This window comes from Mesoplodon densirostris, chromosome 2 (genome assembly GCF_025265405.1).
Source record: "Mesoplodon densirostris isolate mMesDen1 chromosome 2, mMesDen1 primary haplotype, whole genome shotgun sequence".
In the NCBI taxonomy this organism is placed as follows: domain Eukaryota; kingdom Metazoa; phylum Chordata; class Mammalia; order Artiodactyla; family Ziphiidae; genus Mesoplodon; species Mesoplodon densirostris.
The window spans coordinates 32,977,086-33,004,211 of record NC_082662.1 but is presented as its reverse complement, the minus strand read 5'-3'; the positions used below and the strand labels follow the sequence as shown (position 1 = coordinate 33,004,211).

General features: G+C 41.8%; 1 protein-coding gene and 1 pseudogene across 19 annotated transcripts in view; both read right to left on the bottom strand.

Annotated features, from left to right (window-relative positions):
• MACF1 (microtubule actin crosslinking factor 1) overlaps positions 1-27,126 on the bottom strand; it is a 330,003-nt gene that overhangs the window by 124,181 nt on the left and 178,696 nt on the right. For 13 of the 19 annotated variants that reach the window (XM_060089544.1, XM_060089550.1, XM_060089543.1 and 10 more), the window contains 14 exons: positions 25,477-25,655; positions 24,278-24,416; positions 23,207-23,400; positions 21,817-21,979; positions 20,931-21,014; positions 17,663-17,770; positions 17,373-17,471; positions 15,124-15,276; positions 14,728-14,816; positions 11,689-11,824; positions 2,738-8,176; positions 2,014-2,163; positions 515-730; positions 275-427 (listed from right to left, as the gene is read on the bottom strand). In XM_060089544.1, the coding sequence (XP_059945527.1) occupies positions 275-427; positions 515-730; positions 2,014-2,163; positions 2,738-8,176; positions 11,689-11,824; positions 14,728-14,816; positions 15,124-15,276; positions 17,373-17,471; positions 17,663-17,770; positions 20,931-21,014; positions 21,817-21,979; positions 23,207-23,400; positions 24,278-24,416; positions 25,477-25,655 (7,302 nt within the window). The remainder of the gene's footprint in view (positions 1-274; positions 428-514; positions 731-2,013; positions 2,164-2,737; positions 8,177-11,688; positions 11,825-14,727; positions 14,817-15,123; positions 15,277-17,372; positions 17,472-17,662; positions 17,771-20,930; positions 21,015-21,816; positions 21,980-23,206; positions 23,401-24,277; positions 24,417-25,476; positions 25,656-27,126) is intronic. The other 6 variants (XM_060089554.1, XM_060089555.1, XM_060089556.1 and 3 more) reach the window with 1 other exon arrangement.
• On the bottom strand, positions 12,318-14,214 carry LOC132483447 (cytochrome c oxidase subunit 7C, mitochondrial-like; annotated as a pseudogene).

Below are 27,126 nucleotides of genomic sequence, written 5' to 3'. Positions count from 1 at the left end.
ATGCTCAGTTATAAAGAGAAGATGAAGTTGGATAATCATAGGCCATTCCACAGATTCTCAGTACAGCTGAAAGGAAAAATAATCATAATCACTGAAGAAGCTCCAGAGGTATGATAACCTAAAAAACTAAACGTAGCTGACTTTATTTCTCAAATGCAAAGTCAGACTTTCTAAGAAAGGCAAGTACAGATACCAGTTTGCCTAGCAGAGAAATAAAATTGATACAACTCAAAAGGACAAATATAACATGCTTGAGAACTGGTGGAGTGCTTACCTCATACTGTTGGAGACAGTGATTCAGGCTGTCGATGGCATCTGTTTCATCGACATGCTCCTTGTTGTTCAGAATAAGATGGGTATTGCCAACGCAGGCTCTCAGATCTTGAAGTCTGCCTTCTAGCTGTTCATACTGATTTAAAACTCTAGTCTAAGAAATACATGGCAAATTAGATGATAAAACTCTCTAAGCCTACGCAGAGTTTGTGAGCCTTTGTGAATAAAAACAAGAAGCTACCTTTTTTCCTTCTGCAGCATTCTGGAGGTGGAGTAGTCTGGAACCCCAGGTGTCACTCACAGAGCTGAGGGACTTTTGAAGATTCTTGGCATCTTTTTCTAGAGCCTTCAACAGTTGAGCTGGGACTTCCTGAGGCTGGCTGATGATAATCTGATTCACACATTCCAATTCCTGACTCACCACCGTGGACAGATCCTTTAGCTCCCTGTCTACTACCTGAGGGCATAAAGTAGAGTTACCTCCAAAATCAACACTAGAAATCTTGCTGTCTAGGAATCAGCTGTGAACACATTTTTCTGTCACCTCAGGCCTACACAGGCTTTAGGGTTTATAAAATGTTTTTATAGACATTCACTAGTTTATTTGGTTCCCACAATAATTCTTGAAGTAGGCAGAGTAGATACTATTATCCTGGATTTACAGTAGAGATGCCTCAGTGCTTAAAAATGTGAATTTGTTTTCCCTTGAGGTCACCCAGCTGGTAAGCAAGAGAGCCAAGACTTGGATGCAGGTTTTCTGACTCAGTGCAATGCTCCTTGCACTACAACTTGCTGCCTCTCCAAGAGTGTCATTATGCTTTAAATAATGTCATGCAATATAAGTCAATCAAAGGACAAGTCTTCCACTACAAAGTCCAAGGGAGCAGAACCAATGCACATAAAAATATCCCAAGCCAGCTTTCCCACTCAGCTACCCCTCAGTAGAGAAGCCAGAAACCAGCTGTGGAAGAGCTTGGTAGCTGTTCTGGGCATCATCCTCATTTCCCCTTCAGCCCCCCTGCCCAAGGCCATACTCTAGATACTGAGAGAACTGGTAAACCTCTACAACCTCTGTCCTCATCGTGACTCCAATCCTGTGACAACTCTCAGCTTCCAGTTTCAGTCAAAGAGCTATTCCTCCTCCTGCTCAAGGCTGTCTAAGTCTATGTCTTTCCATGTCCTCTGGGACCTCATTCCACCAGTCAGCACTTCCTCTCTCCTCTAACTTCAAATTCTCCTTTTCTATTGGTTCTTTTTCCTCAGCCTAAAAATTCACTCAAAACATTCCTCTTTTAGTCCATCTCCTCTAGCTGGTGTTCTACCTACTTCTCTTTCCTTGCCTGCACTAGCAAGCTTCTGGAAAGAATGACATACACTAATTGTCCGCACCTTCCAACCTCCCATTTATTCTCAGTGCAACCTAGTTCATATCCCATGACTCCACTGTAACTGTTCTTATCAAGGTCCCCAGCAACTCGCAGGCACTAAACCCCCTTTTAGTCCTCACTGAACTCAGTCTCCCTGCTGTATTTAACACTGCCGACTACTCCTCCCTTGAGTCTCTTCTGCTTTGGCTTCTGTGAGACTAGTACTCCCTGGTGTTCTTCATAGATCTCTAGTTACACTTTTCCAATCTATTTTTGTCCATTAAATGCTAGTGTTTTTGAACACGTTTTTCTTCCTGAATAGTCTTTATTTTCTCCACGTCGATGGGCCTGGAGGAAGTCTCTGGGAACCTACCTTGGCCTGACACAGCAGATCCTGTAGCTCTGCCAGATTTAGCTCTAGAGGTTGAATTTGTTTGGTCCTCATTTCAATGTCTCGTAATAGAGACAGATAGGATACCAACTTCTCATCATGTTCTAGGCAGAGCTGCCGGTTAAATACATTCTGTGGAGCCAAAAAGAAAACTCACTCAAATCTGACATACTCCTTTAAGTCTGTTTTTTAAGCAGGCAGGGTCTTAGAATAGAATAGAAATTTTTACTACACATTGGGTGGAATGAAATCAAATATGTTATTTTGTCTAAATTGTCTCAAATCAATAGACAAAAAAGTGATTTTATTATATTTCCTCAGGGAGCAGAAGCTCAAAATTATCAATCTATAAGCATTATTTTAGCAAAACTTCCAAAACCTATTCTGACTTCAGGTACCATAGCCTCAGTATTTTAAATTAGCTTCAATGTCAGTGTCTAACTTAAAGCCCTTGCAAATTTCAGAAAGACATTCAGAGCCATTGCCTAATTTTCCAACAACTATGTTACAAACAGATGATGATAAACTAAGTTATATCTTAGAGAATCATCTAGTGCCCTGAAGTGTATGTATGTATACAATTATACACATGAAAACTCAGTATCTTGTCAAGAGTCTTAGCATGAAATTAGCTATAACAGATACACACACACACACACACACACACACACACACACACACACAAACACACCACTGGGTAACTTACTTTGGTAGCTCTGAAGGGCTCTGGGTTCACACTCGTTCCCCCCGGTGCAGTCATGAAGGGGGTTTGTTCACTGCCAGGCTCTGAGCTCTCTCTGAGTTTCTCCTGTGGTGTCTTCTCATCCATCTTCATTGTGGGGTATGATATTAGGGGTACCATCTCTTCTTCATGGGTCTCTGGAATAGGACTAATGGTGGCATCTTCTTGTCCTGTACTCTCTTTTCTAGATACATCTTTGGACAGTTTCTCTGGGAGAAGAGACAATGAAACTCTGGGAACTCCCTGAGTCACTATGCCTTCAAAGGACCCTGCTTCTGCATCTGTAACTATAGGGACTGACATTTTTAGAAATTTCTCCCCCATTATTTCCTGAGTTGTTACTATTTTAGATTCAAGAATTCCGCAACGTTCACGATCACTTTTGTTGTCCTGAGGATGAAGGTCCTTTCTGTCTGAGAATTCCAAATAACTGACACCTTTGGAGCCTACTCTAATTTCTTCCAACTTAACAGTGCTTGTTGAGTCAAAAGGTACTTCTTGGTATGATTTTTGTTTACTTTCATTAGATGAGAAAATCAGATCTTTGGTTTCCCTAATCTTAAATGTAACACAAGAATCTTGATGATAACTGGTCTCCTGTCTGGTGGTTCCTTGGAAAGACTTGTCTGTTGTGAAAATTGGGGATGTGTCTGCAACTTGGGCTTCTCCAACTGGTTCCTGGTAGTACAATCCTTCAGGTTGTGGGCTCAAAGAAGAGAGTATTTCACTCTGGGTCCCAACAGTAACTTCTTGAGATAAATTTTCTTCTGGTTTTAAAGTCAAGTAGAGTCTTAAATTTTTCACATCTCCTTCACTGACCTGAGTAGAGTTGAAGAATGTTAAAGCATCTTGATTTCTTACAGAAGTTCCTTTGGGTATCATTTGGGAAGAAGAATCTTCAGCTTCACCAACAACAGAAAATCCCAGCTCCCCATCAGTTTCTTTCCCTTTTTCACTTATAGTTATTTTCACAGGTTGATTCTCTATATTAGAGTCATGGTCATCTCTAATGGCAGTTTCCTGATTCAGCTTTTCTTCTGCAAGAACTGCTGGTTTGCGTGTTTTGACACTTTCTTCTACAGTCATCTCCCTCTTTCCTCTCTTACCTTTCTCCCTGGTTTTCATTGGTTTCTGCATAACCTGCTGACTAGGCAATTTGCCCGGAGTTTCACAATTTGATTCTTGTACTTCTGAAATAACTTCTCCTTGGTTTTCCCTTATTTCTTTAGAATCTAGACCTGATATAAACTGTTTCATTTGAGAAATAATTTCTGTCTGTGCCACTACTTTTTCTTGCTCTTCAGTTGTATTTTTTCCCATGGTATTATAAGCCACCTCTTTGGGGTTAAAATCACAAATTTCTGAGTGAGGGTGTGTCACTGAATCTTGGCCCAATGATTTACCTTTACCATCACTAGAAATTATGATACTGAAAGATTCTTTAGCACCTCGAGAAGATCTCCTAACCTGACCCTTGCATTCCAATTCCTTTAATGAAATTTCCCTGCTCTTTTTTGCCTGCTCCCCATTAGAAACTCTCACTTTAACCTTTTTCTGTGCAGACTGGTTTTCAGTTTGAAATAATTTCTCACTTTCTCCTTTACCACAACTCATTTCAGCAGTCTGACTACAAGCAATTAACATTTCCTTTCTTAGAAATTCTTTCTTTAGTTCACATACTTCAATTCCATCTTGCTTTTCACTCTTAGCCTGGTAATCACTGGACTCGATGGTATCTGCTTGGATTATAGTTGCCAGTTCAGGGCTAATAAGTCTTTTCTCAATAGCTTCCTTTAAAGTCACTCTCTGATCATTAAATATGTCAATAATTCCTCCGTCTAACACCTGACGGGATGCAATAATTCGGACCATGCTTTCATCCACTAATTTCTGTTCCAAAGCTGATGCCAATGTCAATCTTTTCCCCGTGGCAGTGTCTATAATTCCTCCAGCATTTGCCTGAGCTTCCAGAACCTTCAGTGTAGCTGCAAAATCTACTTTTCCAAGCTTAATTGCTTGAGACAATGTAAGTACTTTGTCACTTGCTCCATCTTTAATGTCTGAGAAGGGAATTACTTCTAGATACCTCTGTCCAGATTCAATATCAATCTTACACTTTTTTACTAATTCTGCATAGGGAACAATTCTGTAATTCTCAGGATCTATAATCCCATTCATCATTCCTGAAGACAATATTTCTTTATTAGTTAAGAGTCCTTCTTTTTCAGCTTCTGCCAAGGTCAATCTCTGGCCAGAAATGAGATCTACAAAGCTTCCAGTCAAGGCCTGAATTTCTTGGATTTCTCTTTTCAAGTCCAGGGTAACAAGATCTAATTTTATGGCTTCAGACAGGGAAATAGTTTCCTTTGTTTCAGGATGAGAGAACTGATGGAGGCTTAAGTTCTCAACTTTTTTGAGTTGCTCGGCTAAATCTTCATCAATGATGCCATGTTTAAAGGCACTATCAACAGAAAGTCTCATCCCAGATATATGGTGAATGATACCTCCATCTACCACCTGCTTTGTCAACAACTGCATGGCCTCATCCCTCTCCAAAAGCCCTCTGTCAATGGACTGCACAACTGTTAAAGGGGCTTTGCTGTCAGGGTCCATAATTCCAGTTGTTTCCAATTGTAAGCTAATTAATCTCTCCCTAACTGCTTTTTCAGCATCTCTGCCTTTAGAAGCTTTCTCCAGATTTATAAGCTCTGTCTGGTCAGCACTGTCCACCAAGCCAAGATTTGAGGCCAAAGTTACTGAAACCTTTTTGCCTCGTTTCAGGTCAACAATTCCACCAGTCACCACCTGCCCCTCTAAAATTCTGGTGGCTGTTTGTGTGTCAAGAAGCCCAATGGCAACTGCTTCCTTCACAGAGCAGAGTGTGTGGGTACGAGGGTCTAAGATACCACTTATAGCTTTGTCTGCCATGAGGACATTGTGTAACAATTTCTCATCCATTAAGCCTTCATCAATGACTTCTTCAGTTTTCAAAGACTCGCAGGTCTGAGAGTCAAAGAAGCCCCGAAACATGTTCAACTTTCCCAAAAGTTTCACAGCAGTGTGACTAGGCACAAGGCCTCGGGCTATTGCTTCATTTAGTAAGAGCTTTTGACCTGTCTGTTCATGAAAGATACCGCCCTCTAGTAATTGTGCAGATAATATATTTAAGGTAGCTTCTTCAAGCAACTCTGAAGGATGACTGCATGACAGGGAAGTTTCACTGCCATTAGCTTCCTTGTCTGTCTTTTCTAACAACATCATACCACCACCTGCCATGTTGTGTCCTTCTGGACTTTGTTTATGGTCATCCCTACCCAAACAAGTCTTATTTAATGTTTTCTTTCTGCCCAGAGAATGAATATTCTTATCCTTTTCAGACTTTAGTTCCGATTCTAAAACTAGAGTTTTCTCTACCGGAAATTGTGGCTTTTTGCTTTGGGGTTTTATGAGAGGTCTTCCAGTTTCACCTAGAGTATATTCAATTTCAAGTGTGTTTGCTTGTTCTTTCTGACACATAAAGGAAGTCTTTCTGAGAGGCTGACGTTCTTCCTTTGGTGATTCAACAGGAAAAGGATCTTTGTCCTCCACCAAAGTCACGTCTTCTGCTTCCTCAGGAGGTACCATAAGGAGAAATCCTTTGTTGACATTTTCTCTGGTAGATACTTCTATTTGGTCTTCCTTTTTGGTATCTAACAACTGCCTTTTAAACTCTGACTTGACTTTATCTATGACCTTCAAAGTATCAACATTTGGATTTCCCACTTTTTGTTGCCCTACAGACAGGTCCCTTTTGGTGTTCTCTTCTGTTTCTACAATGGTCTTTTTGTCTTTTGCTTCAGTGCAATTTGCCTGATCAGGATCTTCTTTGTTCTGAGAAGAAAACTGGAACTCATGTGGCCTCACAATCAGCCCATCACAGAAAGTTTCTGTGATTTTCACATTCACCGATTCTTGTAATTTCTCAGGAGCTTCTAGTCTCTGATGCCCACTTCCAAACACTTTTGGAGGACCCGCTTGATCACCTCTTGCTGTTAGTGCCTCTAGCAGCTCATTGTCGAAGAGGAGCAGCCTCTGTCCATCCCACACATTAATATAGCTGTGAGTCATCAGATGAAACAGCAGCTTCTCGTTGTGGCTTGTGATGCCCTCAGTTTGGCCCTTGCTGCACAGCACACCTGCTGCTCCAGGATTCGTGCTCAATTTGCTTCGTTCTAAAGAGTCTGCTAATTGCATGTGGGGCATCACATCAGGGATACAAATTGACTTCAAGTTATTGGCAAGATCTTTGTCTAACATACCACTTTCTATTGCTTTTTTCCAGGACCAAATCTCTGTGGTTGCTGGTAGAAATAGGGCTTTAATATGCTGTCGGCCACTAAGGATTTTATGAGCTAGTTCAGTAGACACAATACCTTGTTCCAGGGCATCTGTAATTGGGAGAATCTCTCCAGACTCGGGCCATAGCAACCCCATGAATGACCAAAGGGACTCCAGAATCACAAGTGCAATCTTAGCAGCTATTAGATCATTGCTCACTGCTTCATCTACTGTCAGCCTACGCCCAGTGACAGTGTCTATGATGCCTCCTGTCTGAAGCTGCCTTATAAGAAGAGCACAGGCCATATCTTGGTCAATCAAATTATGTCTCACAGCCTCTCCCACTGTAAGTCTGTGTCCTGTTCTTGGATCTACTATGCCTCCAGCAAAAAGCTGAGCTTCCAGCACCCGGACAGTGACCTGCCTATCTATTAGCCCTTCCTGAACTGCACGGAAAATGCTAACCTTCCGGCCTGATTTCAAGCTCACCATTCCCCCTGCCAATTGCTTGACAGGCAGCAATTTCAACCCTGATTCCTGGTAGACAATACATCTCCTCATCAGATCCAGTAAACCGATTTTCTCAGCTGTGTTTGGGTCTATCAAGTTCTTAGATGATCTCAGGTGAGACTCTAACACTGAGTAAAGCCAGGCAGAAATGAGGCCTTGGTGAAAAGCCTCCTCTAGGTTAATACAGTTCTCATCAGGGGGGAGACTGAAACCTCCAGTTGCCAGGTGAGCTTCTAAGATTTTCAGTCCAACTTTCTCATTGATTATTTTCTTTTCAATTGCTTCCACCACAGAAAGAGGGCCTTTGTTCTCAGTAAGCCTGATGATTAAGGACAGGGCATCCTCTAGCTCCTGCAGCTGCTGGTACATCTGGGGATTAATGAGGTTTCTGGCTAGGCCCTCCTCCAAAGACAGCTTTTCATTGGTCTCAGGGTCAATAAGGCCAGACATGATAACCTGGGATTCCAGGAGCACAAGGCCTGTGTCTTGGTCAATGAGGCCCTTTTGCATGGCTCTGAAGATGGGAAATATCTCCACTGTGCCTAGGTCAATCACCCCAGCAACTGCTCTGCAGCCCTACAAGAGAAAATGAAAAAGAACACTGAATCAGAGAAGCACAATTGTTGAAAACAGTCATTCAAAGAACTACAGTATATCAAATTCTGACCACAAAAAAAACCCAGCCTGGATGAGCCCCAACCTGTAGGAAACATTCTGAAGCCTGGCAGTGTTAATGCTAAAAAAGAATTTTTCTAAACTACACAATGTTTAACATGGCCAGAAGTTCACAGATTACTCAAGGGATGGTAGCATTAAGCATATCTGAGTGACAAGCTCTACAAAGTAGCAAGCAGTGAAAGTGAGGGGACAGCTATTTATAAGACTAAATCACCACAATGGCACCTACAGACACATACCAGCTCCCCCAAAGTGAGAATTCAACCCCATACAACAACTTCTCAGTGTTGCAATCCACGCAGGAGACTCTTGAAGTAGGACCTCCCTGCCGATGAGTTCAGCGCGATGGGTCCACAGGATTCGAAGAGAGACTTAAGCAGCCCAGCAACAGCTGTGCAGCTCAGTAAATGGCCCTGTGTATATTACTCAGGCAGCTGTTTAGCAACTGGAGCGGTCATACTCTTGGTGGCCAGTGCTAGCGTGTCCCATGGCAATGGCTCTGAGTTAAATTAGCTCTAGGAATTGGAAGTAGCAAGTCAAGGAGGGAGCAGACTAGGGACTCTTGACTCTGGAACCACTAATAACTTCTCTTCCAGTCCAGGCTAGAATGGGTAGTACAATCATCACGACGACAGCTACTACTTGTTGAGCACTTAGTATATTTATTAAGCACTGACGCCCTCACAACAATCCTATGAAAGCAATTAATTTTTAGTTTGCAGATAAGAAAATGAGGTACAGAGAGATTAGGTAACTTGTCCAAGGTCACAAAATGAATGAGTTCCAGAATCAAACCAAGATCTTACTCTAAATCTCACATTATTATACTGCCTCCCCAGTCAGATCCGGAAGAGCAGGAAGGATAAGCACAGCGGAGCTGCATCTTACACAGGAGTTAGGTATAAGGACAGAGAATAAGGCAAGCCTTACACATTGTCAAAATTACCCTCACAAAGAAGCCTGAAAACAGCTTCTGAAGAATTCCTATTTCGAAGCCTTTCATCGCAACATGATGTTATTCAGAAATTAAATCTTTCCAGTGTTCTACCACTTAGAACACTTCATCACTTTTATTCATCTCCAACTTTCCACTTCTTCTTGTTAGTGTGCATTATCTTCGTCTTCTATACATGCTTTTATCTATCCCTCTTCAGTCAGTGTTACTTTTTGATCCTTATTTAACTCAACTTACTCATGGAGGATCTTATTGAAGTAACTGCCAATCACTTCCTTGCCTCCTATATAATGCATTTCATTTCTGTCTCAGTGAGAAGTAAGCTCCATAAGAGCAGGTACTTTGCCCAGTGGATATCTAGGACTAGTACCAGCAGTTAAAGAAACATTTGATGAATAAACAACTACACTGATAAATAGTAAGGAAATCCTTAGAATCATTAACCTATTTCCCCCAGATTTTAAAAACATGCCCTGAGCCTTTCAAGCTTGATTAGTTGCACACTATCAGAGACGCAGAACAGACAGCAAATGAGGAAGCAGATCTGGGTCGCATGTTCATCTCACTGTATTTGTTCAAATAATGGAATAACTGAGAATTCTCCACACTATTTAAAATATTATGTGTTATTCTTCATCCTCCCTCTGTTTTCTGACCCAGAATGTAGAGTTTAACTTGTATAAGGTAAACGTATGCTATGTGAATCGACAAGTTAGCTAGTCTTTATAAATTGAAGGAAAAATCCCACTGGCATGTGACTCTCTGAAATATATGAAAAATTCCTTTTACAAAATCCACATAAAGACTATCCAGAAGCAGACAATATGACAAAGGAAAAGATTCTTTGGGGAAAACTCTAATTTCTTCTGTGAGTTCACAGAGTCTCAGAAATGCTGGTATTGAAAAAAGGCCTGGAGTCCAGCCAAAGAGAAAAGACTGTTCTTTCTAACACCCTCATAATTGGAGGAGAGGCAGGAATCACTGTGTCGGAAAATAATCCAGAGGAACTCATTTCAGCCCCACCAAACATGGGCATTCTGACCTAAACAAGCAGAAAAAGACAGAGGGAGAAGAGGAAAGAAAACATAAAAGGCTTCTACTTACCAGGGTTGCAGGGTGTGCCTTGGGCAGATAAGAGAGAGAGCCTTACGGAGCAGCTCAGCCGTATCGCACACACAGTGTAAGCTTGGTGTTAGCGTCCAGCATGCGACTGTTTGTTTTTTTGCAAAAAAGAACCCCAAACAGGTCGTCCTCTTTTCCCTTTGTGCATTTGTGCTTAAACTCCAAAGGGTTAGTGAAACTTGTAAGCAAGGATGTCAGTTAATCAGAACAATACTTCACATGAAACACACAAACGGTAACAGGGGACACATCATGCTCAATGTAGTGGTGCTCAGCAGCTTGACTTTCTTTCTTTCCTTCTCCCCTTTTTTAACCTTTCAAAATGAGAACTGAATGTTCTCAGCAAGCAATTGTTAAAACTCTTCATGTACTCCCGTATATGGTGAAGCAATGAACCATTAGAAGTGGGCTACCTCACACAGAGCATGTTAAACCAGCATGTTTTCTGGAAATCTGCTCTCAAATAAATCACAGCTGGTTCTGCATTGTGGTCTTTACAACTCTAGCTCCCACTGAACAAATTTCATGACCAGAGTCAAAGCATGTTTTGTATGAGTATCATTTTGAGCAACATCTAGACTAAATCTGATTGCCACAGGAGCTTCAATTCTGGCCTGCCCCACGGAATTTGGCCATTGCTTCACAACATAGGAAATAAGCAGGCAAACACACATATATATCCCAGAGACACATGTATATAATATGGTAAGTTTACATATACACACAAGTATCCAGGAAGAACTTAGGACAACCAGCAGGAAATTAACAACTTCCATATGGTCCAGGAAATGAACATGAGAGGGAACTGGTAAAGATGTCACATGATGGGCGACAATGGGTAAGGGGAACCAGTGTCTCAGTCAGTGCAGCTAATCCACCAGTTTCTTTTGGAAATTAACATTTCTCATTTATTTAGTAGACAGGGAAAAAAGTATGGGGGGAAGAGGTTCACAGCCTTTACTTCCCAATATTCAGAACTCTTGGCTATCAACTTTTGAGTGACAATGCCACAGAGTAACCTTACTGCCTTCTGATCAGATATAATATAGCATTTAGGTTCTCCTTGACTGTGGTCTGCCACAAAATGGAAGATCACACAACAGTGAACCAGGTCTAACGGGTTAGCCGTAAGCACCTTCTAGTGATTTTTGACTGACCAACACATCGTGGAACCCCAGTAAAGAAACACGAGACATATGGCTGCTACAGTGAGGTTAAAAATTAAGTCACACTGGTCATGGAAAGCTAGTGATCATGACTCCCAATCAGCAAAGCTGCCTTCATACCGTTCAAAAGGTACCCTTCCAACATTTGGAGAGAAAACTAAAAGTACCTTTTGTTCTGTCTGCTGGGCCAGCTGGCTCTGAAGCTGCTGAAGCTGGTTTGCTGAACCATCACAAAGGTCATGGTAAGCCTTATTCAGGGCATTCAATTGCTCAGATATCTGTTCCTTCTCTTTTTCTGAGAGCCTGGAAGATGAAGCATGAAAGCTCTTTTAGAGAAAAACCTTTCCCCAAACTCTTCTCTATTGCTTCAAAATGACTTCTCCACCTTGGATAGTATTCTTCTTCATCACTGTTCATGATGGATCATCTGGTCACTCTTCCATACTCATTGAACACTTTGGCATCCAGTTCACAGTTTTCCTGTCTATCTCAAACCAAGTCATGATTCTTGGTTATGTCAATGCTCATGTCACCAATTATCTAACACCCAATGCTTGTAGTTCTGCGACCTTCTCAATGCAAATGCGCTCCACGCCACTTCAGCCCCACCCACACATGGCAAACTTGGATGCTACCATCATCTAAAATTATTCCACTTCTGAAATTTTATTTTTTTAAGGATTTATGCCAGGAATTTATTTATAAACATATCTAGGATGCTGAGTTCAAGAGTTTGATCCTTTTTCCAAAGAGACTGTACATCTTAAAATGCTCCTCTTCGTATCCGTCTCATGGATTATTTTTTAAGCAGTTGGTATCTTACTATATAGAAAGGTGCAGCAAGTCAGACCCAAAGTACAAAGTGATCATAGCTAGTAACCGCCATTTGTTTTCCACTGAAAATGATAAATTCTTCCCTGGACCCTCCTCACAGTGGCTCCTATGGATCAGAGGTTGTGAACCTCTGAATGCTTTGTCCCAACGTAGCGCTGTCAGAAGCCCTGCGAAAGGCGCAGAAACTGAAGGTGGAAGAAATGGCGGCAGCACATCAAGCACTCCTTTCCTCAAGACCTTGTTCCCCTGTGTGCAAGGACCGTCCACTTCTGAAATTTTAAACTTCAAGAATCTACTCTCGGATTGTAACTTCTGATTATAATCCTACCTGGCTAGTTTTCCTTCTTTACTCCTACAGCTCTTCTCTTTTAAAAACAAAATATCTTAAAGAGACAAAAGAGAAGAATAAAATATACTCTCATTACCCAACTATCCAACTTTACCAAATTTTACTGTAGTATTTTACCAAATTTTCTTCAGATCCTTTTCTTAGACATAAGACATTACTGATAGAATTAAAGTCCCATGTGTATCTGTCACCAACCCTGTTCCTATCCCTCTCTCCCCAGAAGCTATCACTATCTTGAATTCCTTTTCTCATTCTACATGGTGTTTCTGAGACTGAATCCTGTGATTCATCTTACAAGCATCCATCAGCTTACTGAGATTTCCCAAACCTTCCTTGACTCCTCCACCTCTCTTAATCCATCAGTCCTCTCCATTATCTTCAGTTTCTTCTCTTTGGAGTCCAGACCCACAGGCCACCATCTCAATTAGTCCCTATTATCTTTGCACTCTCTCCTCACTAACAAGACTCCAGTCCCAGATCAACCAAACCCCTGGACTTCTCTGTTCCCACATGCAGCCTAAGTCTATCTAGTGGGGGGATTCCAAAACCATGTTATCGACAGAAGAGGTCTTCCTAGTTTCTAAGCTCTACTGGACTTCCGTGCTTCCTGACAATCCTCTTGGAGGCTCCCACTCTAACTTGCAGCAAACAACCTCTCTCCCTATTTCAAAGAGAAAATACAGACCACTGGGCACTAATTCTCTCACTTTCTGACTTCACTTCTGGCATATTTATCTGTATCCATACCTTTCCTAATCTCCTTTTCCTCACACCTCAGAGGAAAAGGTGTCTCAACTCCTGTTTAAGGTCATACTTTCTATCCATGGATAAATTTTGTCCTCTCCTACATCCTTTGCAACCCCTCTCCTATGACTTCAATTTCTCTCTCCCTTTTGGTCCTTGAGACTCAGTCCATAAACACAGTTAAGTCTCCCCGATCTTTTAACAAAACAAAACCTTTTCTTGATCATAAATTCTGCTCTAAGTATTTGCTGTATTATTTCTCTCCTTTCCCATGGCCAAGCTCCTTGGAAGAGTAGTCTAATTTCATCATCACTACCTTCCACGCCTCACGTGCTCCCCATTACTCTAAATCAGACTCATCCCCCAGCTTTTCACCAGAGACACCAAAAGCTGCCAACTCACCAAATTTAATAGCCAAGTCTCAGTCTTAACTTTTCTTGACTTTTGACCACTCCCTTCTTTTTGGAGCCCTGTTTCTCTTGGGTTCTAAGGTATCACTCATAATTTCCTCTTACTTCTCTAAGGCTTCCTTTATAGGCCGAGAAGCCCTTGAACCCTTGTAAGCTAATCCAGTCATGGTTTCTTCTATGCTGATGACTCAAATCTCTGTCACTTCAAACGTCTCTCATTAATTCTAAATTTACACATAAAGCTGCCCACTGGACAACTTTAGTGGAACTACATAAGGCATAAATAGTGTATCAGGTACTTCCAAATACATACTGGAATTTTACCCTCTGATGTCCTGTGGGTTCTTCACATTCATAATGTCTGAAACTATAGCTGCCTCTTTCTTCCTCAACCCATGCTTTCTCCTGTATTCTCTGTCTTGGTTAGCAGCATCACCAAATACCCAGTGGCCTAAGCCAGAAACCTGGGAGTTATATCTGATAATTTTCATTGGTCACCAAATCCTATAAGTTCATTATCCATACTATCTTTTGAATCTTTGTCCCCTCTCCATCTCTCATCGTTTCTTGCCTATATTATCAGAACAGCCTCTTAACTGGTCTCTCAGGCCTCTACTCTTGTCCCATGTCTATCCATTCTCTATAAAACTGTTCTAGAAACCTTTATCAACAAAGTCCAATCATGTTTAAAATCTTTCCCCATAGCCAACAGGTAGAATGCAGACTCCTCAGGATGAACTACAAGGCTCTTCATAATCTGGCTCTTGCCACCCTGAATTCTCCAGCCCAAATTCTGATCATGACCTGAAGTTTTAGCCAGGTAGATCCAGTTCCCCCAGATGTGCTGTAATCTCTCATTTAATACTCACTTATGACCATGCTTGGCCAAGAAGATCTGTGAAGTTTTAATGGCCTCAGAGACTTGTTCCCTCTTGGTTGTTAGCTCCTCTGCCAGAACCTATGCAGTAGAAGAAAAAAGTTTCAGAACCCAAGATATTAAAGAACCAAAAATCATTTGAAATAACTTAAAATAAAATCCTAGGGAAAAACTTAGCTTAGGTAAGATGATTATTACCACTATATACAGTGATCTAGAAAGCAGAAGTACAAATAAGATGACGTCTTAAGTTTCTTTAAGTCTTGGAAGTTAACACTTATTGAGATCATAATCGTTCCTGGGTGGCCCATATGTGGCATATTATTCCACTTAATGAGTAATCACATATTATGCTACCCAGGAAGTGACAGATGGACCTTCTACTCACCTGCTGTTCTAAAATAGCTTTTTCAATGTCTGTTGATTCTTTGGTCTGGGATGAGGTAGCTTTGCTTTGTGTATTTTTTGCTAGGGTAGACACCCAGCCCAAAAGTTCTTTAACCTTCTCCACATGTTCCTGTTTTTCTTCTTCTACCACTTTCTAGAAGAGGAAATAGAAAATCAGTATCTTGGCCAATGTCTTACTACACCAGCCTGATTCAGAGTTCCTAAAACAAAGACATGAATGTTACCTAAATCATAGCTAAAATAACCCCAAGTTAAATATAATTTACTCAGCCTACAGCATCGCTCACCAGTGCCTGGGTGATACTAATAGCTAAATTCATTATATCTAGGTTAGCACTTTTCTAAAAAAGCATGCTGTTTTTGTATGTGATGGGTAGTCAATAATTATTTACTGATTTTAAAGAGCCCTTCACGGGCTTCCCTGGTGGCACAGTGGTTAAGAATCCACATGCCAATGCACAGGGGACGTGGGTTCCAGCCCTGGTCTGGGAAGATCCCACATGCTGTGGAGCAATTAAGCCTGCGAGCCACAACTGCTGAGCCCGCGAGCCACAGTTACTGAAGCCCGTGCGCCTAGAGCCTGTGCTCCACAACAAGAGAGGCCACCGCAATGAGAAGCCCGCATACCGCAATGAAGAGCAGCCCCCGCTCGCTGAAACTAGAGAAAGCCCACGCACAGCAACAAAGACCCAACACAGCCAAAAATAAATAAAATAAAATAAATAAATTAAAAAGCCCTTCACATATAGCATCTTACTTATGTTCATAATTCTTAGATTTACAGATGAAGAGATGGACATCTACAGAGATTAAATGAGGTAGGTACTGATAGAAAGGAAGTCTTTTGCTAATTTACATGGGCAAAAGTTGGTATGGGTTAATGTTTCCAACAGCATTTCTTTTATAAATGTTATTGAATATGTGGAAACTTATTTTGCAAAGACATAGAAGATCTTCATAATTACAGAAAGACTGCATACTCATTACAACAAATTCCAACAATCTGAAATTCATAATATATGTTCCTTTAATCTCATTTCCCCAGGAATTTGGTATATATATTTCTAAACTTGTTTGTATGCCCATATTGTCCCTTTGTGGTACACACAGTTTTGTTATTACTGAAATCATAATTATATATAGTATTTCAACTTGCTTTTTTCCTCAAAAAATATATTATAAATATCTTTTCTTGTTGGTTCATTTAAATCTATTACATTATTTTTAACAGCTTCATAGCATTCCATCATATGGAATTTGGATATTTCCACTATTTCTCTCTTTTTTTTTTTTTTTTTGCGGTACGCGGGCTTCTCACTGTTGTGGCCTCTCCCGTTGTGGAGCACAGGCTCCGGACGTGCAGGCTCAGCAGCCATGGTTCACAGGCCCAGCCGCTCCGTGGCATGTGGGATCTTCCCAGACCGGGGCACGAACCTGTGTCCCCTGCATCGGCAGGCGGACTCTCAACCACTGCGCCACCAGGGAAGCCCATCCACTATTTCTCTTTAACAAGTTATGCTTTATTAAGGATCTTTGTTCATATCCCTTTCTTCATGCTTATAATGTTTCTGTAATAAAGATACTTGGAGGTGGGAGTGTCAGACAAGACAGTCAGTCCTCATTATTCACTAGAAGGCTGTGTTGTGCCTTATGGAGAAAATGCGCTTAATAAGCTTTGTTCAGGTGTGAGTTATATTGCTCTAGGCCATGAGTTCAATGTTAGTGAATCAATAAGATATATTTTAAAATGTGTTTTTAAACAAAAACACACATAAAACCAGGTTGTGCATTATCCGTTGACAAAAATGTTGTGATGTGACCAGAAGCTGGCAGGAACCTAACCCTGTGTTCCCCTGGATGCATGAATCCAGAATTTGCTGGTACAAGGGAGATCAGCTCGGTGCTTTGTGACCACCTAGAGGGGTGGGATAGGGAGGGTGGGAGGGAGACGCAAGAGGGAGGGGATATGGGGATATATGTATATGTATAGCTGATTCACTTTGTTATAAAGCAGAAACTAACACAACATTGTAAAGCAATTATACTTCAATAAGGATGTTAAAAAAAAAGAAAGAATTTGCTGGTGCAGTGTGTACAGTGCCTTCATAGAACATGACTACTGTGAACAATGGACATCGGCTGGCTGTGTGTGCATTTTAAATCTTGACAGATGAGGTTCAAGATTTTTCATTCTACTTTCAAGATGATTTAGGACCCAGTTGCCCTCACCTCCTCCTCCTCCAGCCGCCTGAGTGCATCACTGATGTACTTCACGTGCTGAGTTGTTAATGTCACCAATGCTGTGTAGCGAGTCCTTAAGTCCATGAACTACGGTTCAAAAAAAAAAAAAAAAACAATTTAGGTAAGTTATCTGCCAGAAAAGTCAATTTAAATAGTTGACAATAAGAGGAAGTTTTCATGAAGTCACACGCTTGACAGTAATCAAACTGTAAGGCCTCGATGAACGAATCTTTCCTTGAGGGAGGACAGCGGCACAAGTCCTTGCCCCACCCTTTCACCTCTTGCGTGATGGCATCTGAAGAGGAAGGCATGCGACGGCGCTTGCCCGGGGATTTCTGCTGTGATTCCACAAAGGCCTTGTATGTCATCAGTTGCAATTCATAGTCCTGGGGGAAGAAGATATTGAACTACATTTACACAGGGCTTATAGCTCACACTTGCATGCAGTAGCATCACAGCATGTCAATGGTGAAAGGCATTTTGACGATCCTTTAGAATAGAGGTTAGCAAACTTTTCCTCAAAGTTGTACTATCTCAGTCATGGCTACTCACCTCTGCCACTGCAAGTGAAAGCAGCCACAGAAAGTAAGTAAATGAAAGAGCATGGCTGTATTATGATAAAACATGACTTAGAGACACTGAAAGCTGAAGTTCATATAACTTTCTTATGTTGTGAGGTATTATTCTTCTGATTTTTTATAGGCATTTCTCATGGGCCATATAAAATAGGTGTGCAGGCTGGATTGGGCCTATGGGTCACAGTTTGCTGCTCCTGAATTTGCAGTTTGTTGTGTGCTGACCCCATCCTTTCATCTCACACATGGGGCAACTGAGGTCAGGAGACAGGAAGTGAGCTTCCCTAATTAACTCAGTGGGTGAGCAACAGTCAGGATTGGAATCTGTCTTCTGTCCCTAAACCAATGCTCTTCTCATGTCACCATGCTATCTTGTCACTTCCTCTGCAATCCTGAGAGTGCTGCCTTGGTCCAGGCCCTCTTCATAGCTCATATGACAGTGCAATAGCCTCTTACTCTCCTGCTTAGAGTCTCACCTCCAATTTATTTTCTGTCCTGCTACTAGCATAACTTTTCTAAGTCAAAAAGGTGACCACTTCATTCCTGTTTGAAAATTCTCAGTGACCTAGAGAAGATCTCAAATAGCAACATTCACCTGGGGATCCTCTTAAAATGCAGATCCTGATTCAGCAGGCTGAAGATTCTGCATTTCTGACTAGTTACCAGGTGATGTCGATGCTCTTGGTTCACAGACCATGTTTTGAGGAGCAAGAACAGATGGTAGATTGGGATTGACATATATACACTAATATGTATAAAATGGATAACTAGTAAGAACCTGCTGTCTAAAAAAACTAATAAAATAAAATTCAAAAAAAAAAGGAATCCAAAAAATAAAAAAATGAAAAAATAAAATGTTATTCAGATTATTTATCTTAACTTCTTACTATTTTACTTCTTGGCTGACTCCTCTATGTTCTTAGAATAAAATCCAAACGCCTGTGAGCCCCAGCCAGCCCTCAGTATACATATTCAGCTTTATCTGATGCCACTCTTCTTGCTCAGGCTGCCCAGGCCATAACCTGTCAGTTCTGAGAACCCGTTAAGCTCTTTCTTATTAAAAAAAAAAAAAAAGAACAGATGGTAAAGACAAAGGAACTGAACAAGGCCTTTCAAAGGTTGGCCCCAATCTCCCCTCTCATTTTCCACAATCACTGTTTCTCATGTAAAGTACACCTTCTAGCTATACCAGAATTGCTAGAATTTGCTCTTTCCTCATATAATCATTGGATTTTATTCCTCCATGCCTTTGATTATGCAGTTCCTTTTGCCTAGAATGTCTTGCTTTCTGTTGTCAACTTTGAAAACTCTAGACAGGAGGAAAATACTGAATGAGTTCCATAAGCAGTCTATTAAAAAAAAATAGTAGTAGTAACAATAAAATATTAATAATAATAAAAACATGTGCTACCATTTACTGAATGTATTTTAAGTTTGAGGCATTGTCCTGTGTATAAATTATCTCATTTAATCTTTGCAAACACTTTGCAATCACAAGTGAGGTAGTCACTGTTCACATTTTGTAGATATAGCAACAGAAACTCAGAGGGGCTAAGTGTTTGCTCAAAGTCTTAAGCCTAGAAAATGGTGAAGCTAGGATGTGAACTCAACTCTTTGTGACACCAAGTCTCCTGTTATTAACTGAAGAAATGTATTCATTTAAAAAACTATTTGTTGAGCACCGATTATGTGCTTGTCATTGTTCTGAGTGCTACATGCATAGTGGGAGACAAGTCAGAAAAAATCTTGCTCCCCTTGAACTTACATTCTCGTGGGAGAGCAGACATTAAACAAATAAATATATGAGAATCTCAGGTCATTTTTTTTTAAAGACCTCATCGGAGAAATAGGGAGTGGGGAGCCAGATCTTGCATAGCCTCATAAACCACAAAAGGATTTAAAATTTTAGCACAAGTATGATATGAAGCCATGAGACAGTTCTGAGCAGAAGAGTGACAGGATCTAATCTGTCATGTTTCAGCTATGGTAAGGTACACATTTCCCTCACATTTTAGTATCTCTAAAATTTGCGGGCTTCCCTGGTGGCGCAGTGGGTGAGAGTCCGCCTGCCGATGGGGGGGATGCGGGTTCGTGCCCCGGTCTGGGGGGATCCCACATGCCGCGGAGCAGCTGGGCCCGTGAGCCATGGCCACTGGGCCTGCGCATCCGGAGCCGGTGCTCCGCAACGGGAGAGGCCACAACAGTGAGAGGCCCGCATACCGCAAAAAAAGAAAAAAATAAATAAAATAAAATAAAATTTGCAATATGTCTTACTTGACATGTGCATAATTGGTAGAGTTTCTCCCTTTTTGGTAGTGCATAAAAGAATGTGGCTTATAATCGATGGTGTCTGAGGTTCTGTGATGTGTGGTATGTTCTTAAAAAGTGAGTCTGGCTACTGTGTGGGAAAATAGCTTGTGGGGGCAGGAGCAGAAGCAAGAGAGCAGAGCAGAGTACTGGAGTAGGCCATGGAAGATTCTTCACTTAGATGTGAGCCAGGAAAATGGGGGAGGGGCAGTGACAGGTAGTCAGATCCGGGGCATACTGGAAGATGAAGCCAACTTGTTCCCAGACTGTTGTTAAACATAAAGTTTAAGGTACAGAGAAGAGTTAAGGATGATTCTTGGGGGGTTTTTTTTGCCTCAGCAACTAGGAAAATGGTGACACTATTTCCTGAGATGTGCAAGATAGTGAGAAGCATATTTGAGAAGAAAACCCAAACATTCTGTTTTTCACATGTTAAGTTTAAGAGGCCTGTGGGTCATCCAAATGGAGACTCCTCAAATCTCAGCTGATGTCTGGTACCTCTCCGAGCATCTCCAAATATGTGGCCATGAGAAGCACACATCTGCATTAACCTAAGGATGGAGAAGAGCTCTGCTTACTTGTCCAAAACCAAAACCTACAGTGACATACAGATCTTCCTAAGCTGGAGACGATTTACGCTCCTTCTGGGATACGGTAGCATTACCTTTACAAGAGTGGAGTATTGCTGGGAAAATTTTTGACACTGGTCCAGTTTTTTCTGATTTCTCTCGATTTCTGCAAACAGCTCCTGGGAACCAAAATATCACAACCTTATCATTGTCATTATCATCACTGAAACAGCTGAGCATTTACCATGTTCAAACCTTAGCTGCATCAGAATCACCTAGAACACTGGATAAAGCATAGATTGCTGGGTTCCACCTCCAGAGTTTCTGATTCGATAGATCTGGGTTCGGGTTTGAGAACTCACATGTCTAACATGTTCCCAAGTGATGCTGATGCTGCTACTCTGGTTGTCCACACTTTGAAAACCATTGTTCTAAGTATTTTACATGTATCATTTCATTTAATCCTAACTACAAAAACCGCATGAGGGCAGTTGAACAAATAATGTACTATGTCCGTTTTATTGTTAAGAAAAGTAGAATACTAAGAGACTAAGTAATTTGCTCAAGTTCTCAATAATGAGTGAGGGAGCCAAAAAAAACCCAAAATACCAACAAATAAAAACTGCTTTGAATGAAATAATTTTCTTCCACTCATAGCTTTCCCTGGGTTTTCATTCCCCTATATTCTAATCCTAGCAAAACAAAATGTAATATCAAGAAACAAAATAAAGCAAGATAATTCTACTCTGCCCATCTAGTGCTTTCAATATATACTCACAGAAACTCAGGACTGGAAGGGGCCTTATAGGCTACCTGGCCTAAATGCAAAACCAGTACCTAGAGACCATCCTGCTTGAACCCTTTTCAGAAGGAGCTCAGAATGTCTTAACATTGGAGGGAAGCTAATTGCTAGCATATCATCTTCTTTATGATGAGCTAGCTTCCCCCGTGCAACTTCCACTCGGCTACAGCCACACCCACCGTCTGCTGGCTGAGCTGCTCAGATAGCACCCTGCTGTCCTCAGCCTGGCCTGGCTTCATCATTTCCTGCTGGGCAGTGGTTTCCTCAATCCATTTGATGAGAGTTCCATGGCAGGCTCGGTAATCTCCCAGAACTTCCTGGATACTTTCTAGCTCAGATTGGCTGCAGAAGCAAAGGGAAACTGCTATCAGATATCTTGGTATAAATACAATTAAGTAAATGAGGCAATTCCATCCAAGCCCAGTTGGGCTTAACCACAGAGGATACATTTTTATTTTGAGGAAAGACAAATGCAGCACTGAGGGGGAGCTATGCATTTACCCACTACGCTATGGGGTGAAAAGTGAATAGAAGCCAGTCGTGCCCTGCTAGGCCTGGAATCGGCTTTGGGGCCTGGCATCCCATGATAATCCTTGTCAAATTTTTCACCTATGTTGCCAAGGATTACCAGGGTGCCAATAAGGTAGTACTGCCTGTACACTTTTGTCTCCTGATGACACAGTACCTGTCAGAGTACTCCAGCTATGATTTATGAATCACTGTAGTTTCTTGGGGAGAAAAGTAGGGGTGGAGTGGGTAAAAAATAGTAGTAATTGACTGTTAATTCCAGTAACAGCTTCCTATACCACTTTTGTTAGTCTAACTAGCCTTGGGATAGTAATTCAATTATAGAGAATCAACCCAAGCTTATTTGAGTCTCTATAACCCCTCTTCCTATATATTTTCCTAACTAGCCTAGCCTCCGATAGGTAGTTTCCTATCTTTGCTACTCAAATCAGTCATCAAAAGCAGGACTTCAAATAACAGATAAAAACCACTAAATCAGCAAATGAAAAGCAAGCAAGAAATTCTACGAAGCTCCACTACGAATAATAACTCATATTAAGATTCAAAGCTAGGGACTTCCCCGGCATGGCAGTGGTTGAGACTCTGCACTTCCACTGTAAGGAGGCGCATGTTCGATCCCTGGTCGGGGAACTAAGATCCCGCATGACGTGCAGCACGGCCAAAAAAAAAGATTCAAAGCTAGTAAAACAAGAGCTAGAACTCAGGTTTTGTCCTTGAGAAAAGATCATTAAGTCACCTATCCAGTCTATATTCTAAGACACCACTGTCACCATGGCTTAAATGGGTTAAGACCAGGGACACAGGAGAAGCACTGCTAATAGGACCATCACTGCACCCCAAAAGCAAGCCTCAGGACTGCTTTGGGGTTGGTGGTCCCAACCTCCTGTCACTTATGTTGTCCAGATGGTATATTGTCACTTAATTTCTACCCCTCCCTATGAATTCCTGCCTTTAAACAAGCATACACAGAAATAACTCTATTTTTGTTTAAAACCTGGTTCCTGAACCCTAAGAGAAGAAAAGGGTGGGGCCGCTACTTACCGGGTGTCGAGCTGGGCAATGACCCTGTGCCAACGATCCTGCAGCTGGGAGCCCTTCTCCTGATAGCGTTCCAAGTCCAGGTTTCGCTCTGGGGTCAGACGATTCAGCTGCTCTGCCACCACCTTGGCCTTCGCAATTTCCTCACCCAGGACTGAAAGCACTGAATTCTTGTCCTTCGCATCACTGAGCCAGTGCTATAAAAACACAAGCACAGCAACAGGTTAAATATATTCCATGCTAAAAAAGGACTCAGACTAAGGTAAAAAACAAGAACGTTGTCTATAGCCAGCTCCATATTACATCTGTGATTCGAAACCTAGACTCTATACTGGTTGTGGCAGAAATGCCTCCACAGTCCTCATACAAACTGGCCAGCCAGTAGAGTACAGAAAATGTGCAAAGAACTTGTGTCTGAAACCTGGCTCTATCGCTTATAAACTATGAAACCATGATAAGTCACTTAGCCAATCTGAATCTTGGTATTCTATATGTAAATAGAGATAAAAATCCCTTCTCTATCCACCTCACAGAGTTGCTTGTGAGAATCCAAGGAGATAACAGCTAAGTGAGTTACAAACCTATAGCACAACCACTGATTATATCCAATTAAACTATGACTTTACTGGGGAGAAATAGGAAGAAATAAATAGAGAAGCATAGTCCTTTATCTCCCCTTTCTAGCTAGAAATATTTCTCAATCCTTTCTTCTTTGGACCCACATCAAAAGATATTAAGGGCTTCCCTGGTGGTACAGTGGTTGAGAGTCTGCCTGCCAATGCAGGGGACGCGGGTTCGTGCCCTGGTCCAGGAAGATCCCACATGCTGCGGAACGGCTGGGCCTGTGAGCCATGGCCACTGAGCCTGCACGTCCGGAGCCTGTGCTCCGCAACGGGAGAGGCCACAACAGTGAGAGGCCCGCGTACCGCAAAAAAAAAAAAAGATTTTAAGCATGATATTCTGCCTAATTCAAATGCAAACTTAAATTAGTGTCATGCCATCCAAAACTGCATTTCTCTGCTAACCCCCAGCTATGGATATGTTAAGTCAACCTAAGAAGTGAGAACAACCAACCTGTAACGTAGACCGATGGGACTCCAGAGCTGAGAGATCTGCTGGTACTGTTTCTTCTTGACTCAGCTTGATTTCATAACCTTTGACTAAGAGTTCAGCATCCTGGATGCTACGCACTATAACACTGATTGTCTTTAGCCTGTGAGGATAAAATCACTTCCATTAATATACACATTTAAAGAGCTGAGCTACAGACCTGGAGCACTACAGAGAGATTCACCAAATGTAACTGTCAAAATCAACTTCGCAGGATTCCTTGGTGGCACAGTGGTTAAGAATCTGCCTGCCAATGCAGGGGACACGGGTTCGAGCCCTGGTCCGGGAAGATCCCACATGCCGCAGAACAACTAAGCCCGTGCGTCACAACTACTGAGCCTGCGCTATAGAGCCCGCGAGCCACAACTACTGAGCCTGCACGCCACAACTACCGAAGCCCACACCTAGAGCCTGTGCTCCACAACAAGAGAAGCCACCACAGTGGGAAGCCGGTGCTCCAGAACGAAGAGTAGCCCCCACTGGCCGCAACTAGAGAAAGCCCGTGCGCAGCAATGAAGAGCCAATGCAGCCCAAAATAAATAAATAAATAAATAAATAACTTATTTAAAAAAAAGATCAACCTCGCCATTACTAAATAATGACAGGGTTTCATAAAAACAAGAAAGCATGGTGTAGTGCTGCCAATTTAAGCCAATTAAAAATGAAGCTCTGGGTGGCACTGGGACACACACAAACATACACACACATGCACATGGTGGTCTCATGGGAAAAAAGGCATGAGGCCAGAAATCCACTCAATACCATGAAGACTCTAAGATCTTGCTTCTCAAGGTCATGGGTAGGGATGGGTGGGTAGAGGGAAGACCCTCAAAGCCCAGTATTTAGTTTAGATGAAAAATTTTCTTTCTTTAGTGTCCCTTTTTCTTTTTCAAAAGAGGTATCTAATCAATCAGAAATTAGGTTCAAAATTAGTCCTAAAACTGTAAATCAACTCCCCTTCTATACTCCTGGCATTTGTTCATTGCAGACCAAATGAACCCACTCCATGTTATTTGAAACTAAAGCCAAGGTCTCTTTTTATGGGTACAAGCCCTTTTTATGGATGCACTCTCCCTGAACTGTTCGTGAAACATTCCAGGCACTTTTTTTTTCATCTGAATGGAAAACACTGCCCTCTGGACCCAAATTCTCAGCTCACTTACTTGTTCAAATAGACAATGGAGAGACCATACACATGCTCCATTTTCTCCACCAGCAGATTGAGCTCTGAGCGCAGCGTTGGGACACTCGAACCAGATGGGGACTGATGGAGAAAGCTGCTGCATTTCGTGGAAACAGCATCCAAGTCTGACCTCAGTTGCTGCAAATCCTCCTGGGTGTGCTGTCAGGAACAAGGCACACAACAAACACAGAGACAGAATTGAACAAAGAAGTTAAAAAGAAGTCCTTGTTCATAATAGCAAAATATTGGAAATAAACCAAATGCCATATATAGGAGAATGATGGAATCAACTAGGAAACAGCAATGCAGGGGGAGCTGGGGAAAGAATACAGACAAGTAACTTCTGAACACAGAATTGACTACAGACATACCTTCAGGATAAACACAAAAAGAATTATATTAAACTCTAGTTAGTAGGTTTGCTTTTTGTAATACTATGAGTTAGCAGTTCTGAAACCATTATCTGTACATGTTAGAACTGAGCAATAAATAAATTTACTGTGGGGCCTCCCTGGTGGCGCAAGTGGTTGAGAGTCCGCCTGCCGATGCAGGGGATACGGGTTCGTGCCCCGGTCTGGGAGGATCCCATATGCCGCGGAGCGGCTGGGCCCGTGAGCCATGGCCGCTGAGCCTGCGCGTCCGGAGCCTGCGTGTCCGGAGCCTGTGCTCCGCAACGGGGGAGGCCACAACAGTGAGAGGCCCGCATACCGCAAAAAAAAAAAAAAAAAAAAAAAAAAAAAAAAAAAATTTACTGTGGATAATGTGAAGGAGGTTTTTTAGTCTTGGGGGAGTTACATATATGGAAAAAGGAAAGAACAGAATAAGCCCTGAGGTATTGGTTTGGAACTGGATGGAAGTTCCAAATGGAACTTCCAAATGGAAGTTCCATTATACACTACCAAAATGGATGGATATATATGAATTTGTGATCACTTGTATGCTCTATCTGCTGAGCAGGCCTAGAAGTAGACACGCCAATAAAAATGAGCACACTCAGCACCTGATCTTGGTTTCTAAATAAAGGAACCTAAAGGAAGAAAGACTCCTAGGAGAGATGCTGATTCTAGGGTTGGGGCTGGTAAATGCAAGAGGAACCCAGATTATCCTGTGTTATTGAGAAATAATAAAGCACTCAAAGAATGATGAGGGCGTGTTAAAATGATGTAGGGGCTCCCCTGGTGGCACAGTGGTTGAGAATCTGCCTGCTAATGCAGGGAACATGGGTTCGGGTCCTGGTCTGGAAGGATCCCACATGCCGCGGAGCAACTAGGCCCGTGAGCCACAACTACTGAGCCTGCGCTTCGCAACAAGAGAGGCCGCGATAGTCAGAGACCCGCGCACCATGATGAAGAGTGGCCCCCGCTTGCCACAACTAGAGAAAGCCCTCACACAGAAAACGAAGACCCAACACAGCAAAAATAAATAAATAAATTACTAAAACTCCTACCCACAACATCTTAAAAAAAAAAAAAAATGACATAGGACCCAGCTTGAAGGGGCTCCCAATGGCTAAATTTGGGAAATTTTGAACATCAAAATAAAGACAGTAGCAAATTATTATACAAACCACTGAATTAAAATAAGAATCCATAAGTTCATACTGACATAACAAAGGAAGAAAGGAGGGAAC